We start from the raw sequence: 19,303 nt of genomic DNA on the forward strand, positions 1-19,303 counted from the left end.
TGAGACCTTGTTTCAAACTGAAAATAATTAAAAAGGGCCAGGGATTTAGCTTGGTGTGAAGGCCCCGGGTTCAACTTCCAGTACTGAAAAAAAAAGGAGTGGGGGCAGATGGCACAGACCAGCTTTACTATTCATCTCACCATGAGCAGTGGTCATGGTGCGGCAAGAGATCTGTCTAGAAAGGACTCTTATGGGGGACGCCCCTCACAGTGGGCTCTGGTGATAACAATGATGGGAAGGCATGGATTTACCTTCTATAGTCCTGCTTCACTCAGAATGTAATTTAAAAAACAAAGAGCAACGAACCTAGTTTAAACAATGAAACCTTTCCAGAGTAAATTATAATATTTCTGCTGACCACAGTTATGAACCAGAATGAGGATATTTTCAACTACTGTAGTCTTTTAAAAAAATAATTTGCTAAAGCTTACCTGAGTAGTATTTTTCAATTAAATAACAAATCTAGAAATGGACACAGTGATATAAATAAAAGTAGAGATACAATTGCAGTATGCTAACCAAAGCAGTTTAATCATTAAAAGCTGCTTTGGCACATGCAGTGTAGGCCTCACTGAACCTGCACAGAACACAAAGGTGACCTCAGTTTCTCCTACCGTACAGTGCCCTTACCTTTCAACCTCTGCTCTCTGGCTGGGGTTGGTGATGGCCGCAATATACTGCATAATGTACTTGCTGGCTTCTGTTTTACCAGCTCCACTTTCCCCTGGAAGGAAGAATTTAACATCATAATTGAAACCAAGAGTAAAGTCACTTTCAATAGAATAATTTTAAATTTTGATGTTATTCATTTAAAATCCTGGTGTTGCACTCTTTCCTTTTTTTCTTGTTTGAGTTATTTTGTCCTGTATTGGTTCCAACAGATCTGAACATGTTGGAGAAAACAAACAAACAAACAAACAAATAAACAAATAAAAAAACCCCACTACTATAGAAGTAAAATAAAGCACAGACTACAAATCAAGACTTACTAAGAAAAAAAAATATCAAGGTATAAATTGTGGCAAACTGCTGGGTGTGGTGATTGCATGCCTGTAATACTGGCTTTCTAGGAGGCTGAAGCAGAAGGTTTAGAAGTTTGAACACAGCCTAGGAAACTTAGTGACTTAGCAAGAGCTTGTCCCAAAATAAAACAAAAAAGGGCTGACGTTGTAGCTCAGTACAAGTCTTGGGTTCAATCCCCAGTACTGGGGGAATAAATTGTGGTAATCTAAGTCCTTGGAGTTTATAACTAGGCAATGATCCTTAAGTCTAGTAGAAATGAAATAAGGTAATGGCCACAGCTAAATTCATATAATCTCATTTTATACATTTTTTTTTTTTTAATTTCAAAGGGGATACCATAATGTTTTCAAAAAACTAAATTTAGAGCCAGGGGTCATGGCATGCAACCAGATAACCAGCTACTAGGGAAGTCAAGAGAGGACCTCTGAGCCCAGGAGCTCAAGACCAGCCTGGGCAACATAGTAACTCTATGCAAGACTTTGGCAAAAACAAATAAACAAAAGGATGTGGAGTGATTTTTATGGAATGCATAAAATAGCAAGCTCCAGATAATAAGATATCATTTTAAAAGCATGACAATTAGTATAAACGGTGGTAGAGGAGGGATGGGATCAATTTGTAAGTTCAATATCTTCTGACTCAAATACTTCACGGACAGAAACTTCTCCTAAGGAAAAACTTAAAAATACTAACACACTATCTAACTGCGCCCCCTGCCTTTACAACTGGGCAATACTGTTTTTGTAATTTGATTTAATACAGTATCACCCCCGCACATAATTCTCTAACTCCAACACTGTTATTTAAAGAAAAACAACTACTCTACATAACATTTTATTAACCAAAATAAAATATTGATAATAAAGATATTTTTTCCCCACTACTGGGAGTGAAACCCAGGGCTTTGAGCATGCTAGGCAAGTACTCTACTAAGCTATAGCCCTCCCTAAGTGTTTTTTAAAGGCACAGACCCACTAATGCAAATGTGAGGTATGACTAACACTGACAGAAATTGCTACAGTTGGGAGAGGCCATTGTGGACCAGCAAGCAGGTATTTTCCTGGTTTTCACTTCACAGCACCAGGTGCCCTGAAGAGCTCAGCTTGTTGTGGTAGAGTGGCTCTTGTCCTTTAACATGGGCTATCAGCCCACAGCCTCTCTCTTGGGCTTTGAAAACTTTGGCCCTGGGTTCTGAAAGCCCATTTCTGGCCCTCAGGCCTCTACGTGTGCTCAACAGCAGCTTTGAGGCAGCTGCCTGACTTTACTTCAGTTTTCATATTTGGTATCTAAGCATTTTGTTTTCTTGTTTTCACTGTTACTATTCAATATATTTTCTGTTACATTTCATCTCTTTGGGACAGGAAGTATATTCCATGCAGCTCAGTCTACAAACTAACCAGAAATCATACAAGTGTGTGCCTTTTTTTTTTTTTTTAAAGAGATGGGGTCTTGCTGTGTTGCCTGGGCTGGCCTTGAACTCCTGGACTCAAGTGGTCCTCTTACCTAGAACCAAGACAGGATGATCAGAAATGTATAAAGAACTTGTTATCTAATATTCTTCTCTTTATTTTTGTCCATAAAGTTGCTCAGGTTTTTAACCTTAAAAAAAGATTTCATCAGTTATGTAGATGGTTAAGTATCAAATAAGTTAAATACATTTTGACCTTAGATGTATGAGAGCCCCGCTCCAAATACCTGATATAACAATACAGGTGTCTTTTGATCGCCTCTTCATAGCCTTGTAAGCAGCATCAGCAATAGCAAAGAGATGAGGTGGTCTCTCATACAGCTCACGCCCTTTGTACTGCTCAATTGTGTCCCTCCCATAGATGTTCAGCAACTTATAAGGATTCACAGAGACGACGACTTCTCCAATAAATGTATAGATTCGTCCTTTCTCAAATCTGCACAGGAACAAAAGAAAGAAAGCACAAGGCTCTGGTTATATAGAAATACTGTTTCTTTCCTATAAGTCTCTTATCTCCAAGCAAGTCCAAATACCCTAGGAATAATTTCTAAACTGACATTTCATTGGATGAGTTTACTTTGAGAGACCATGTTTGAGGATATTCCATTCAAATGCCACTTGATAAAAAAAAAAACAAAACAAAACAGTAAGGGTTAAAAGTTAGGAAAGAGGAAGAATTTACCTTCATAGAGGCTAGGGATTTCCTGTTTCCAAAATACAGAAGGGCAAGAAAAGGGAAAAATAGTTGAAGAAAACCTCGGAGCTCTAGCAGGAAAATGGAAGTTAAATTGGTCTTGAAATTCACTTAGCTGAATATTTCCAATTATAAAGAAGCCTGTCCATTTTACTTTCTTTTCTCCCTCTTGAAACCTCACTAAAATGTCAGTAAAGGAGTAAGAACAGTAAAATCCATAATGGAGAGAATGGCAGAGAGACATTTCTGATATAAATAAAAATAATTTATTTTTTAGTGACTAAAATCCCATGATGTAGATATATCATGATTTATTCAATGACTCCCTCTGTTTCTACAAACAATACTGCAGAAAAATACACTGCATACAAATACACTGCATAATCATACCAATCAGTGTCTTGGTAAAGATTTTCAGGAATGGGGTTGGATTGCTGGTGAAAAGGTATGTCTATTTTAAAAAATATATATAACATAAACCCATCTCTTCCCCATAACCAAAGGTTAAGCTTTCCCATGTGTGCATTTGTGCGTATATATGACATATTAATAACAGATGTATTTAATAAGTGAGTACATGAGCATGGGAAAATATGGACAAATATATGTTATGATTTGTGCACCCTTGCATACACAGGCGATGCGGATGGAGGGAAATGAGGGAGAAGGCCATGCAGGTAGGTGGGAGGAGGACATAGAGGCAAAGAAAACATAGTAAAGAGCCCTGTAACTGCAATTATAAATATGGACACATAAATTTGCACAAGGAAAAAATTAAACATAAAACTTAAAAAACCCGTATGTATCCGCTATTTACATGGTAACCCATACCTATAAAATATGTGAACCAGAGCCTGACTGCTTCTACGCAAGTGGCCGCCTCCAGGACACTCCCCATGTGCATGGGTGCAGGTGTACATAGATACCAATGTGTGTGGGAGACTGGTTCTGGGATCGCCTGCAGGTACCAATCTTTGTGGACGCTCAAGTCACTCATATCAAACTTCACACTACCAGCACACACCCTACATATACCCTCCTGTACACTATTAAATCATCCCTAGGTTACTTACGATACCAAATACAATGTAAATGCCGATAGTTGTTATACTGTATTATTTAGGGGATAATGACATGCAAAAAATCTATACATACTCAGTAAAGATACATTTTTCCCTATTTTTTTTAATCTACAGGTGGTTGAATCGGAAGACATTTACTGCATGGATACACAAGGACAACTGTGTCTCACTTCCAAGGGTTGAATGCAGGCAGCACCCACATCAGCAAAGTGCTGGTCTTCAGACAGCGAATCTCTAAGTACTCTTGCTGTGTGGCCCATGGGGCAGGAAAGATGACTAAGCATTTGGGACCAGCAGTCAAGATTCTTAAACTTCCTTTAAGCTGGAATGAAGGATGTGTGCTATAATTAGGAGTGGAAATAAACAGATGCAGATAATGTCAACAGTAAATTAAAACCAAGATTTTTATCAAGCCGTTAGTATGTTATTAACTACTTTGAGGTTTCTGTGCATTTTTCTGCTGTGATTTTCCTGTGTATCCTTCCTACTGTTAGTATTTCTAGCTACCATAAAAACTTTCTGACTCTAGGGTCCTTTACATCTACATCTGAATGCTTTTGTTTACAAACTTAATACAACGAGTCCTTGTGAAAACTACTTCATCTTCTCCATCTCCAAAATGGTAATAATTGTACCCCCTCACCCCTGCGGCATGGGTTAAATGCTTTTTTAAAAAAAGTCAATTAATCTTACACTTCTGATTATGTTATGCATGAAGATTTTTAATGTTATTTATTAACATTGTTATTGAGATTACAGCAATCTAAATTAACTTAATTCCCAGTCAATTCAGTCACTAGCAAAATGTCTATACAACTCATGTTTAAAGACCCACAATAATAATGAAAAATAAGATTCTTTACTCAAGTCTTTCTGGCTTAACTTCACCAGGTAATTCCCTCCAAGGAAAATAATTAAAAGGATGAGGTTCTTTAGTTTCAATAAGTCATATAAAGGTACAAGATCCCAACGATGAATGTAACTGTATTGTATACCTAAAGTGTACCAATAAATTTAATAAAGATAAAAAGGAGCCAAAGAGTGCTATTAAAAAGTTACCTTAAAAAAAAGTTACCTCGTGAACCTAATACTTTTGACTAGGAAGCACAGAAAATATGTATGACCTAGAATATGATTCTAAGATTCCAGGTTTGCTCAGTAATGTGTTTTGTTTCTCAGTGGATGATTTCTGTAGCTATTAATATATGATTCTTGGGCCGGGGATTTAGCTCAGTGGTTTGGTGGCCTGCCTTGCAAGCGCAAGGACCTGAGTTCAATCCCTGGTACCAAAACAAACAAACAAACAAACAAATATATGATTCTTCTCTGAAGTTCTATTTTACTTCATATAAAATATTTTGTTTATCAAAATCTCTAGGCATCCTGTTTGCAAAATACAATTAAAAATACATGCATAAAATCATTATTATAATCATGCATAACTATTAACTTAAAGAGTGGCAGAGGCTCAACAAATACAACGCTTCAGCAATTTGGAAAATATTAAAAGCTCATCTTATTGAAAATTCTAAATTTGGTTAACAAATATATGCAACTTTCAATTTGGGTATGCCTCAAATCCATCAGTAGATGGTGCCAGTATACACTTTACCAGCAAGTCAGGATTTCAGGCAGCTTTGGAAAGCCTTAGGGTAAAATATAATCAGGAAGATAATGCAGCTACCTGCAGTATTTGCCTCCAGGAGGAACTGCAGTAATCATCCTAGATGACAAATAAGTTGATACCATCTCTTATGGGAGGACAAGGAGGATGTTTCTATGATCTCAGTGTGCAAACCTTTCAGGAAAAACTTTTATAATTCTTCAAATATTTATTCAGTACCTACTCTGTGCCAGACAATGGGCCTAATCCTGTGAGTTAAAAGCAGGAGAAAAAGGAAAACATGGCAAGCAAACAATAACAATAGAATATGATAGGTTAAAAAACCCCACAAACTCTAGTGGCAAAAATTATTCTAACAAACTGCTCTGAATGAGGAATCCCAAATCCCCTACATTCCTCCTTGCTAGATTCCTAATCTCTAACAACCCCCACCACCATCTTGGTCTGTTCCTGTCACTCCTGCTTTCACAGGAATGACTATCTACAGTTCTCACCAGCATCATGCTTTCGCAGTTTGGCCCTGGAATACCTTTCCCCGGGTCTCTTCTTCCCGCATGTACTTGGCAGATTCCCACTCATCCTTCACTTCCAGCTCCTCTGTGGAGTCATTCTCCGCACTCTGTATCTAACACCAGGATGAGGACCCTTGCTCAGCTCATTTCTTTTTTACCTTTAGAGCTCCCCAAATGGTTAAAATAGCTCAAATAACCATTGCTTTAAAAAAATTAAGTTCAAAAATATTTATTGAAAGGGTATTTAAAATGAAACAAATAAGTTCTAAAAAGTTTTTAATTAATGTGTGGCAACAGAAAATATATACAGGTGTCTGGAGAACAATGGCCCTTGGTACATAGAGGTTTTTTTGTTTTTGAGGTAGCCTCATTAACTTGCATGTGTTACTTTTACACAAGCTCATCTACAGTAGAAGTCAAATGTGAGCAGCTCTTTCAGATCAGTCATGGGTAGACAGTGTGCCTAGCCCTACAGAGAAGTGTGTATTTGTGTGTGTTTGTGTGTACAACAGGAAGGTGGTTGGCCTAAGCAGAGCAGAAAGCTTGTTTTACAGCCTATCAGTAAACAGTTGAAAATGTATGACAGAATAAGAATTGATATGATAGGCTTTGAAAGCTAGGCTGAGGAAGTTATATTTCCAGTCCTTTAAATTTTTTTAATTTTGAGACTTAGTTGCTTAAGTGCCCATGGTAGGCTCAAATTAAGACCCTTCTGCCTCAGCCTCGTAGAGTGCCGGGATTACAGGCCTGTGTCACCACACCTGGCTTAGGCTGAGGAAATTCAAATTTGATGTGACTAGAAATGAGAAACTAGCAAAAAAATTTTCTAGGAAAAGAGACCAATAAGGTGTTTAATGAGAGGAATGATGATAGAAATTAGGGAAAGAGAAGTTATTTCAAGGGGAAATTGAACAGAATTTTAAAACTTACTGAACTGATGGGATGATTATATATTTAACTTTGATCTGGGTATAAGAGAAAAAGGAATGTATTTCAGATTATATTTCATAGGTACTCTTGAGCTTCTAAATTAGATGTACCCACTAACAGAATTGTTACCCTTGGTTAACTTCTGGAAATACAAGAATGAAATTCATGAATTGGTACCACTGTACATGAAACCAATTATAATCAGGAAGAAAATTCTGTGGTCTACTGTATATCTAGTAAACTCTTTAATCAAAAGTATTACTCATTTGTTTCCTGAAGAACATATAACTTACTGAATAGTTTTTGTTAATCACTTAGATTTGGCCTGATTTCTTACCCTGTTCAATGCAAATGAAATCTTAAGGGCTGAGGACAACCCTGTTTCTCAGGAGATGCTCCGCTCTCTTTCCATTTTTTTGCCATTATGTTCTCAACCAACTGCAATGTGGGTGCCACTTCCACACCTCAATAAATCCTAATCAAACTTTCCAAAGTAAGTTCTGAAAGAAATTGCTAAGTTCATTGGTTGATCTTCTGTCCTTTATTACATAGCTTCTCAGCAGTGTTCAACGCGGAATTCTATTTCCTCTGTATCCTCTTCTCTGTGTTTTTCTCCTACTTCTCCACTTTTCCCTTTTAGCTTCATTTGCTGCCTCCTTTTCTAGTGAGCTCCAAATATTCAAGTTCTCTAGGACCAAGTACAGAACCTACTTCTCTACCACTGAAGGGATTCCCAATTAAGGAGGAGAGAGTAAGGATATCTTGGCTCTATTCTACCCTTTGAAAATTAACTATAAGAATAACAAAACAAAACCAGTAAAGAAAGTGTTACCTGTTATAAAACATTAGCCATGATTCTGAGCCACTGCACATGAGAAAAGGTTGTGGAATCCTCTGAGAACCAGACCAAACTGAGCAGGAAGCTAAGAATGAACACAGGCCTCTGCCTGCTCAGACTCCAGAGCAGAGTTCCCCAAAGTAGGCTGCAGTTCCCCAGTAGCCAAACTAAAAATCTTTTGCTAAGGATGTCACAGTATACAGGTGGCCTCGAGCCAAATTAGTCTCATTTGCCATGTCTGTGTAGCTGCAAGGAGGGCCTGAATGATGGTTAGGTAGAATTATAATAATTTTAAAATCTTAAGCAGGCAGGCTATTAGTATTGAGGTAAAAGAGAAAATGTAGTATGATTTCTCTGGAGCAGATGATCTTGATAAATGAAGAGGTCACCTAAACCACCTCCCACAAGTCTTCCAGCATATCTACGGGAATTGCTGGTTAGGCAAGATGCTTGCCATTTCAGGACAGAGTGCTGGTAAGAAAGGATTTAAAAATAACAGACTCCAAACTTAGTGTTCTAGGCACTCCACATACTATCTTCTGACAATTAATATGGAATGAATCACGTCTACTCAAAGATGACAATAATCAAAGTGAACCAGAATGGGGTCCCTAAGAAGTTGTTATGGGGGGAAAAAAGAAGAAAAGAGTAGAGTAGGTAAAGAATTTGACAAACAGAATACAGGTTAAAAGTCCCCTCCTTCCAAGAATGAAATATCATGAAGTAGAAAAATTATGAAAAGAATTTCTGTATTACTGCAAAGAATGTAAAGACCTCCAAAACAAGATATCAAAGATGTAGTTTTAAAAAATCCTGCTTAGAATCATCTTTTTAAAAATGAGACAAGAAGCTGGAAAACCTGAAGAAAAAGTTAGAGGCAAAAAACCTCCAAAGCAAGGAAGGTCATATTAAAAGACAAAAAGGGAGGACCAACACTGCTGCAGAGAGGGCTAAGGAAAAGGATGGAGACAGTATGCCAAGTGAAATGGGAAAGTGAAATTAAAGTAGAAAGAAGGAAATTATATTTTAATATCTGACATTTCAAAATAGTAAATAAATATACCAATAAAAGCATCAACAGATGTTAGAAAAGGGACTAGACACCTGTGGAAAAAAACAAAGCACTGGTTTGATGGGTTAAACTGTGTCCTCCAAAGAGATAGGGTGAGGTCCTAACCCCCAGCCTCTGTGAACGTGACCTTATTTGGAAACAGTGCTTTTACATACGTAACCACACTAAGATGAGGTCATTAGGGTGGACCCTACTCCAATGTGACTGGGTCCTTACAAGAAGAGGAAATAACATGTGGAGACGGAACTCTATGTAACAACTCCGAAAGAAATCACCATAAGGCAGCTACAGACCAAGGAACCAAGGACCAACAGCCCCCACCAGAAGCTAAGAAGGGTTCTACCCTGCAGGTTCCACAGGGAGCATGGCTTGCTGACACCTTGATTTTGGACTTCTAGCTTCTAAAACTGTGACACAATAAATTCCATAGCAATCCTACAATTAAAACTAATTACACCTAAATAAATTCTATGAAAATGTTTCTCACTCAGTCTCCCTTACAACTAGAGAAGTGCAAATCAAATCAATGATAAAATGTCTTTTCATTGATAGATCAAGAGATTTGATAATGAACAGTGTTAACAAAAATACGAAGTCAGAAGAATCACTTAACTGGCCTGCCCATACCACTCTTAACCCCTTTCCAACCCATTCTCCACACAGCAGCAAGTGTAATCTTAAAACCTAAAATTTAGTGCAAGCTCCTAGTAGCAATCTTTTCAATGGAAAGCTTCAATCCCAAGTCAATCTGATAGTCAAATACCAGCTTACCACACACCATTAGCCCCATCACTGTGTGCTCTGGCCCAGAGCACAAGTTCTTTCCCTCTCCAAACCCCACACCTGTTTGACCCAGGGTCTTCACAATGAGCTACACTCCCAGCATACCCCCTCTTTAAAATTATGAGACAAGGTCTTGCCCAATCACTAAGTTGTGTGGACTGAGCTTGAATTTACTACTTCAGCCTCCCAGAGTTCAGGGATTACAGGCACAACCAGGCCTGGCAAAAGTAGCTTTTTGTCTGTCTCCAGGGGACTAGACAACCTACCCATCTCGTTTGTTGTTATTTAATCTTTAGCATGCAATACAGAGCCTACATTAATAAGGGATGGTTATACATTTGATGAGTAAAAGAAATATAGGAATGAATGAATGGGTTCCTTGGGCCCAACTCCATCTTCTCTTAGAAAATGGTTTTGTATCCTACTTACAGAGAAAATTCAGGCTAGTGTGAAAACCCTTAATCTACCATCATTATTTTTTTCTATATATGTTATTAGTCCCTTTCTTTCTTTCCCCCTCCCCTTCTTATGACTCTCAAAAGTAGACAGACAGAAGGGAGAAAATATAGCAAACTGCCACTCAGTTTTTAAAAGATAGACCAACACCCACGTCCCATTAGAAAATATTCTACTCTTGAGCCAGGTGTGGTGGCACATACCTGTAATCCCAGCATCTGGGAGGCTGAGGCAGAAGGGTTGCCACAAGTATGAGGCCAGTAAAAGGAGATGCTGCCTCAAAAAAACAAATAACAACAACAAAAAGAGAGAGAGAGAAAGTATTCTACTGTTTTCTTTTTGAGGACAATTTCATATCATCTAGACATGAATAGCAAATTTTCTCTCAGAAAAATAAAAGCACGGCACCTACTTCAATCTCTGACACAGGGTTTTCATTGCTGAAGAGATTATATGTGGGATTGAACTGGAATTGGAGGTATCTGTACCAACTCATGGTGTGTGGAGGGGCAGAGAGGGGAGTGAGGAAAAGAGAACTGTATGAGTGCATGCTGCTACTTCAGAGCACTGAGAAGGAGTAACTCCCAGTAGGGGGGCAAATTAACCTCGTCTGAGTAGAATAAAAGACTAAGAAAAAAAGAATTCTCTCTCACTGTCTGTCTTTGAGATGGGACATCAATTTTTTCCTGCCCAAAGACTGAAATGGAACTGAAACTATCAGCTCTCCTGGTCTTTAGGCCGCTGAACTCAGACTAGAACTATGCTCTCTTGGATCTCCTGCTTGCTGACTCTAGATCTTGGACTTCTCAGACTTAACAATCATGTAAGACAAAGCCCTACAGTAAATCTCAGATGAGTATAGGGCATTGGTGTGGGTATTATGTATCTCCATCTCCTATTGGTTCTGTTTCTGTGGAAAATCTAGACCAATATAAATGTCAGGATTAGTAGTAATTTTGGAGGAAACCTAAGAACGAATATATATTATATTATATATCATTATATATCACATCATAATATATATTATATAGTATATATCACATATATCAATACATGATATAATACATTGTGATATAATATATTATATGTATTTTTGTATATAATATATATTATATCGTGTTATTAATATATATGACATAATATAGTATATATAATATATTATATATATGTTTACAATTCTGGAGTAATTTTGGGAATGAGTTTTCTGAATTGATTCTGGAGTTTCTGGAATTGGTTCTTTAATCTAATTAAGGATATCTCCTAGTAGTGAAGAGTTGAAAGTTTATGATTTGATTTGGAAATAGAGATGCAAAGTATCTCCATTGCACATTCCTAATCAATGATTTATAAGAAGCAAGGCGCTAGCAGAAAGTGTATACAATACTTCTGAATATTTTTGGAAATCTAACAAATATAGTGACATTGGATGGTGGCTCCTAATGTTGCAGGACAAAACAGCCCAAGAAAAGAATGAGCTGAGAGATTCCAGTTCCCAGCTCAGGAGCTGTACAAATGGTCTGAAGGCTTCTAGGTGTGCCCTGAGAGACAGCCTCACTTCCAGAAGCACAAGACTGAGAACCAAGACTACAACAGTGCTTTCTGATAAAAAAGGGAGAGACACAACAATCACTTCTATGGCATCTCACTACACCATGTAAACCGAATCTAATCTGGGGCAGGCTAAGACTGTCTGAATTGAAGGACATTTTTCAAAACAACTGGAAAAGCTGAATAACATTCCAGATTATAAGAAATTAGAGACAAGACAATTAAATGCACAGCATACTCCTAGTTCAAATCCTAAACTAGGGGAACACTTGCCATTAAGGAAATTATTGGAACTGATGAAATCTATATTACCAGTTATGAATACTAGAATTGTGCCAAAATTACATTTTCTGATTCTGATAATCATACTGTGGTTAAGAGATTGTCCTTTGTTTGTAAGAAACATGCCCTGAGTTATTTAGTGGTAGAGGGTCACATTGTTTCCAATATACTCTTGACATGGTTAAAAATTAACTATATGCATATAAAAAATACACAGAAAAGAGAAGTGGAGAAACAAATACAGTAAAATGCAAACAACTGATAAATAATAAAAGAGGGTTTCCTATAATATTCTTGAAACTTTTCTTTAGGTCTGAAGTTATAACAAGTTTAAAAGTTGCTAATTAAAAATCCAACTTCCAAGTCTTTTTACATAGTGAGCTTATTTACCAATTGTGAACAGATAATATAGACTCTTGTGAAGGACTTACAATGATAGTGAAAAGTGTTTCTCATTTTTCCCATTGCTTTGTTCCTCAGAGGCAACTACTGCTGCTGATGTCTTATGAATTCTTCTAGAAATAGTTTATGCACACAGATATGAATACATACAGTTCTTTGTATGTAAATGGCAACTTTTTTCTAATTAAAATATTTATCTTGGCAAAAGTCTCATATACATAGATTCAGAAAAGCCTGATTTTTTAAGGCCTGCATAGTATATCCATTTCATGGGTAAATAATATTATATTAGTCCCTATTGAATAGGTTGTAATCAACCTTTTGTTATAATGCACAATGGAACTATAAGTGTAATTGTACATATTCCTTTGTGTACATGTATCTGTATACTTGCAGAACTGGAAATGCTGGTTCAAAGGATATGTACAATTTAAATTTATGAATTATTGTCAGATTCTTCTTCAAAGAGATCATACTAGTTTACACTTGTATCTACTTACAATGTATAAGAGTTTGTGCCCTAGGGTGTGTGTGTGTGTGTGTGTGTGTGTGTGTGTGTTACTAAGGATTGAACCCAGGGATTTCTTAATGATCTACATTTTTAGCCTTTTATTTTTTATTTTGAGACAGGATCTCACTAATTCGTCAAATTGCCCTTACTGGGCTTGAAATTGAGATCCTCCTGCCTCAGCCTTCCAGAGTATTGGGATTACAGGTGTGCACCACCCAGCCTAGCTGAGGTGTGTGTTTTTAAACCAGTGACACTGGATCATTTTGTAAGGATGGCTTATATTGTAGTTTTATTTTTAAAGCATCTAGGCACCTGCATATGCAATACTCATTACGTGACTGCCAACTTGCAGTAAGATTCAGTCTGCCTTCTCAGTTCCTAGACAGGAACCTCTCCCAAGGTGCAAGCGCCTAGTTTCTGCTTCCTGTGGCTGAATCATGGTTGTCATGTGCTGGGGTCACTTAGTGTTACCTCCTTAGTATAACTAAACAGTCCCAAGATAGGCAGTAGCAGTGTGTTGGAAGGATTATGAGCTTTCGAGTCACACAGTCCTGGAGCCCTGGGTTTGGATTCTGGCTGTGCTAGTTACCGACCGTTGGCATTTGTAAACATCTGTGTAATAGTAAGTGCCTGTGTGCCACGCACTGCACCGAGAGCTTGAGTTCAAAGAAGACACCCTAAAAATCATGTTGCTTGACATTTGAATTATTTAAGTGTTAACAATATCAATAAAAGCAGTCCTGGTACTTCCTGATTTACACAGCATTAAGCTCATTCAGATTAGATGCTTTACTTCGACCTCTTATTGACATACTATAGCCCACAATTTCCAAACCAGGATGAGGAAAACACGTGAGAAGCATCTACACAGCCCAGCAAGGAAACACACCAGAGTTCCTGGGCCCTCAGATAGCAGAGAAGAGGGGCACACTGAATAAGAAAGTGTCTCTGGAATCTGGCTGCAGTTAGGACTAACTAGCTCTATGATTATGTGCAAGTAATGGAAACTCTCTGTGCCTCACTTTTTTCAAATGAAAAGTGGGACATAATAGTCCTGCCACGACCTGCACAGCGTAGGGTCCGAGGCTGGGGAGAGTGGTGGGAGATGAAGAAAAGACCACGAAGAGACCAAAATCATTCTTTTTCTTTTTGATATGGGAGATTGAACTTGGGTCCTTGTACTTGTGAGACAGGTGGCAGCACCACTGAACTAAATCCCCGGCCCTCAAGATCACTCTTGATAACTGGGACCAGGTGGGGCCATAACCTGGTGAGCCAATGGCTGCCTGGTGTCCAATACGCTATTTATAGTGCAGGAAGGTGGGGTAACTAGTGCCATGTGACCCACGTGGTCTAGGCTGAAGGTGATCATCTTGTGATCAGGGCATGTGCAGAAAAGGAACAAGGACACATAATGTAACTGTCTCCTGGGGCTGCGCCATCCAGGATCTACAATCTGAGTCAAACACACTGACTCTCTAATCTATGGAGGAGAAAGGGAGTAGATTAGAGGAAAGGCCATCTTCAGACTCAGCCTGAGGCATAGTACTGTATTAGTCTTCTTTCCATCACTATAACAAAATAGTTGAGATAATTAACTTATAAACAGAAAGGGATTTCCCTCTTAATATAAAACAGAAAACATTTATTAACTCATAGTTTCTGTGGCCAGGAATCCTAAGCTTAGTTGGGTGGTTCTTGGTGGTTCTTATGAGACTGTCAGCCAGGGGTACATTCATTTCAACCTCTACTAGGGCCAGAAGATCTGCTTCCAAGGTCAGAGAGAAAAGATTTATTTTTGACTTGAAACTTTTGAGGTTCTAGTTCATGATAATATGGACCCTGTTGCTTTGGGCTTGTGGCAAGGCAGCACATAATGGTAGGAGAGCATTGTGCAGCAAATATTCACCTCATGAGCCAGGGAGCAAAAGAGAGGGACAGTCCCTAATACCTCAAGGTCACATGTGCAGTGACCTAAAGACTGTTCAATATACCCCACCCCTTATAAAGGTTTCACTACCTCCCACCCCCAGGACAAAACTTTTAACATGTAGGCCTTCAGGAGACACTCAACAGTCAAACTACAGCAAGCCCCTACCTCCTAGTATTGTTGTAATAAAACTCCACATAAAATGTTCAACAAATCACTGGTGAATGCTAGAAGCACAATTACACTATGTCCTATTTTTATTATGAGCAAGACTATAAGTCCTTTAAATATCCTTACTGATATCTTTGATCTTATTTGTATTCATTTCTTCATTCATCCAATTAACACGTTATCAGTGCCCATGTCCCAGACACTGAGTTATGTATGATAAACTGTAGACTCATCTTCCCTGTCCTAATGTAAGTAAGGAGGAGGATAAACACTAAATCATAGAGAGGAAAAAAGGAAGGGTTTGAGGGGTACAGAGCAGGATTGGGCCTTCCCAAGCAGGGGTGGGGAAGGCAGTTAAGAGAAGGTATCAGCATGCAAGGTCTTGCAGGCATACAGGATCTGGAGATTTCTCTTGAGGCAGAATTTTGTGTATTGACCGTACACGATTTTTTAAAGTTCCCTCTGGCTGCAGAGTATAAAGAATTATAGGAGGCCACTGTACTATTCCCTGGAAGGGAGAAAAGGGACGTGGCTGGGAGGAAGCAGTGGTGAGATGGAGAAGAGAGCAGGTTTTAAGAGCAGAAGACTTGGGCTGGGGATTTGGCTCAGTGGTTCTGCTGCCTGCTTTGCAAGTGCAAGGGCCTGAGTTCGATCCCCCGTACCAAAAAAATTAAATTAAATTTAAAAAGATCAGAAGACTTGATCAGACAAGATAACTTACAGAATAGAGAAGCCAGAAAGAGAGGACAGGGTTTTTCACACAAGTAGCTAACTGACCATGATACTGTTGACTGACGAGGGAAGGGACAACAGAAGACAAGAAAACTTAGGAGATAACTGGGATTGAGGCAGCTATGCTGAGCTAAAGAAACCTAACTGATATCCAAGTAAAGATGTGTCTCACTATTCTTTCTCTCACAGTGAAGATATTTCTCACTATTCCTTCTCTCAAATTCACCCTGACCCCTCGACACAACATGAACAACACAGAGGACGCACAGAGTATTGAGATCAGAGGAAGTGATCAGTATCTTTGCATGTCATGGGTGGGCAAACACTGCAAGGAGGCCAAGTGCCCTCTGCCCAGGTAAAATGAAGAAGAGAGGAGATATGTCAGTTCTGTTTTAAAACTTTAAGCTAACTGCACATTATGTCAAGTTGCTTAATAATTTTACCCTTTTAGTGTAAGCAAATAGTAGAAACAAGCCCATCTTCCTCCCATAAAAGACTATCTATTAAGGTGCCAGGCAATTTTGTTTAAAAAAATACAATGAAGATGCTATACACTGTACAATGTCAGTGTATGAATAAATCACAACAGAATTACTTAGCTATGAAATACTGAATGCCAAATAATGACAGGCATGAAGAACTAGACCAAAACCTAAGAATGAAACTTTCCTAAGAAATACTATGCATGAAAAGAAAGAGAAATACTATGTATGTGTGTATATATGTGTGATTAGAAAAATACATATATATATTTGTATGTATGTGTGTGTGGTATTGTGAAGTAAATCCAGGGTTTAGCACAAGCCGGGCAAGAAGTCTCCTACAGATCTAAACTCCACAGCCTTGAAATTCTTATTCATAATAGTGATACTAGCTTTCTCATCCAATCAGCAATAAATTAGTTTTTATAACATGGGTCTCAATTTCTGAACATTTTTATTCTTTTCATTTATTCCATGTAAAAACTATCTCCTGCTACTATAATAACCATTTTGCTACCTAGCTTGCTTACAGAAGTAGTTACTTGTCTCTTGCCTGAAGTGAGGAGTTAGCTATTTATAAATCAACAGTAGTCAGGAAAATCTAGGACACCTGGGCCTGAGTTAGAAACCCTGATGATGGGAACACACACAATTTACATGAACTGGTAACAAGTAGGGATTCTAGATAATATAAACCCTTGAAGTACAGCATTTAACACTTAAAAAAATTTTTTTTGAGACAGGTTCTTACTATGTATTCCACACTAGCCTTAAACTCCTGGTGATCCTCTTGCCTCAGCCTCTGAGTGCTGGAATTACAGACATGGACCACCACAGTAAACTGAAACTGAATGCTCTTTTAAAATACATAAATTGTATGAAGGTCTTAGGACTAGGGAGAAAAAGCTTACACTGGTGTCATGATGATACCGGTAAGAGGCTTCTTTACTTACATGGTCCTTAAGAATCACATCCATGGGAGTAGAGGTAACTCTAAATTATGGGAAACCTACCCAGTGTACCTGTCACTTTCTAATAATTAAGCCTAATTTAGTAAATGACAGAAACCCTAATCAGATATTGCATCACTTTTTTAAGACTTGAAGTTTCCTATTGCAATTTATATAATATGTAAAAGCTTTGGTTGTATTTAAAGCAAGGTTTTCCCGGTGTGACTGAAAATCTTTAGGCAGCCAGATAGCAGCTTTTGGGCAAAGGCTGGGCAACAGTGATGACAGGAGACACAGAAGAGGAACAGACTGTTAATGATGGTGAATGGAGCATTTCCATTTCAGTTTGCTGTGACACTACCTGTTTCATGTTCAACAAACAGATTCACACAGTACAGTTGTTTATTGTGCTCCTGTTTTGTGCTAAGAACTATGTTAGGTGTTTTTCATTTATATTGCTATTCATAATTTCACCAAATGGAAAAAAAATTCTAATGCCCTCTTCTGTTGATGGTTCCATGTAAAACTACCACACATTTTCGCCAATTGCTTTCAGTCTCTGCTCTCTGGATAAAAGTGAATTACAAAGTAAAGCTCTCGCTAGTCTGGACAAAGATCCCTTTCTACTGTAGAAGGGACCCATACAAACAGACTAGGATGCTCCCACCAGCTCCTATGTGTTCAGCATCTCTTCCTGTTGAAGTGGACTAACAGCTACCATGGCCGAGCAGCGGATTTCAAAGGCAGCAGAAATACTGAATGAATGAATGAATGAATGACAAGATAGCTATCAATCTTCTCCTTCCTTGGTTCTCCTTGGCATACCTTGGCAGAGTCTGTAAGATCCTTTAAAGTTTGGAAGAGTGTTCACTTTGACTACCTTGGCTCTGACTATCCAGGAAGAGGGGATATCTTTCCATTTTCTAGTGTAACATTTAATCTTTTTACAAAGTATCATAGTTTTCATTGTAGAGGTTATTTGCACTTCCTTGGATAGGTAAACTCCTAAGTGTTTAATTTTTCCTGATGCTATCGTGAGTTGTACTGCTTTCCTAATTTCTTCCTCAATGACTTAATTATTGGTGTACAGAAATGCTATTGATGTTTTATGTGCTGATTTATCCTGCTATAATACTGAATTTTAATGCAAGCTCAATCAAAATACCAACAGCATTCCTCACAGAACTAGGGAAAACAATCCCAAAATTCATACAGAAGCAGAAGAGATCTAGAATAGCAAAAGCAATCCTGGGCAAAAAAGCAAAGCAGAAGAATCATAATCCCAACTTTCAGTTATATTACAAAGCTACAGAGTTAAAAACACGATGGTACTAGCACAAAAACAGATATGCGGATCAATGGCACAGAAAAGAGGATGCAAAAATAGTCTCAGACATATTCAGCTATCTGATCCTTAGCAAAGGGATCAAAAATGTACAATGAAGGAAAGATAGCTTTTTTAATAAATGGTACTGTGAAAACTGGCTATCCACATGGAGAAGATTGAATCAAGACCCATGTGTCTCACCATGTACTAAACTAAAATTTAAACAGAACAAAAATCTAAGTTAAAACAGAAACAATCTTCTGGAAAATTAAATAGGTAAAACTCTTGAAGTGGTAGGCACAGGCAAGGACTCTCTGAATAGAACCCCAGCTGCATAAGAAATAGCATCAAGAATCAACAAATGGGGGCCGGGGATTTAGCTCAGTGGTTCTGCTGCCTGCTTCGCAAGCACAAGGACCTGGGTTTGATTCCCTGGTACCAAAAAAAAAAAAAAAAAAAAAAAAAAAAAAAAAAAAAAGGGACAAA

At 38.1% G+C, this 19,303-nt stretch overlaps 1 protein-coding gene across 2 annotated transcripts in view; it reads right to left on the reverse strand.

Moving 5' to 3' along the window:
- Positions 1-19,303, reverse strand: part of Myo1d (myosin ID) — a 302,321-nt gene that overhangs the window by 220,122 nt on the left and 62,896 nt on the right. For both annotated transcript variants that reach the window (XM_010642388.2, XM_010642387.2), the window contains exons 2-3: positions 2,719-2,927; positions 631-724 (exon numbers count right to left, since the gene is read on the reverse strand). In XM_010642388.2, the coding sequence (XP_010640690.1) occupies positions 631-724; positions 2,719-2,927 (303 nt within the window). The remainder of the gene's footprint in view (positions 1-630; positions 725-2,718; positions 2,928-19,303) is intronic.

The sequence above is a fragment of the Fukomys damarensis genome, unplaced genomic scaffold (genome assembly GCF_012274545.1).
Source record: "Fukomys damarensis isolate Sample0158 unplaced genomic scaffold, DMR_v1.0_HiC HiC_scaffold_13, whole genome shotgun sequence".
Classification (NCBI taxonomy): domain Eukaryota; kingdom Metazoa; phylum Chordata; class Mammalia; order Rodentia; family Bathyergidae; genus Fukomys; species Fukomys damarensis.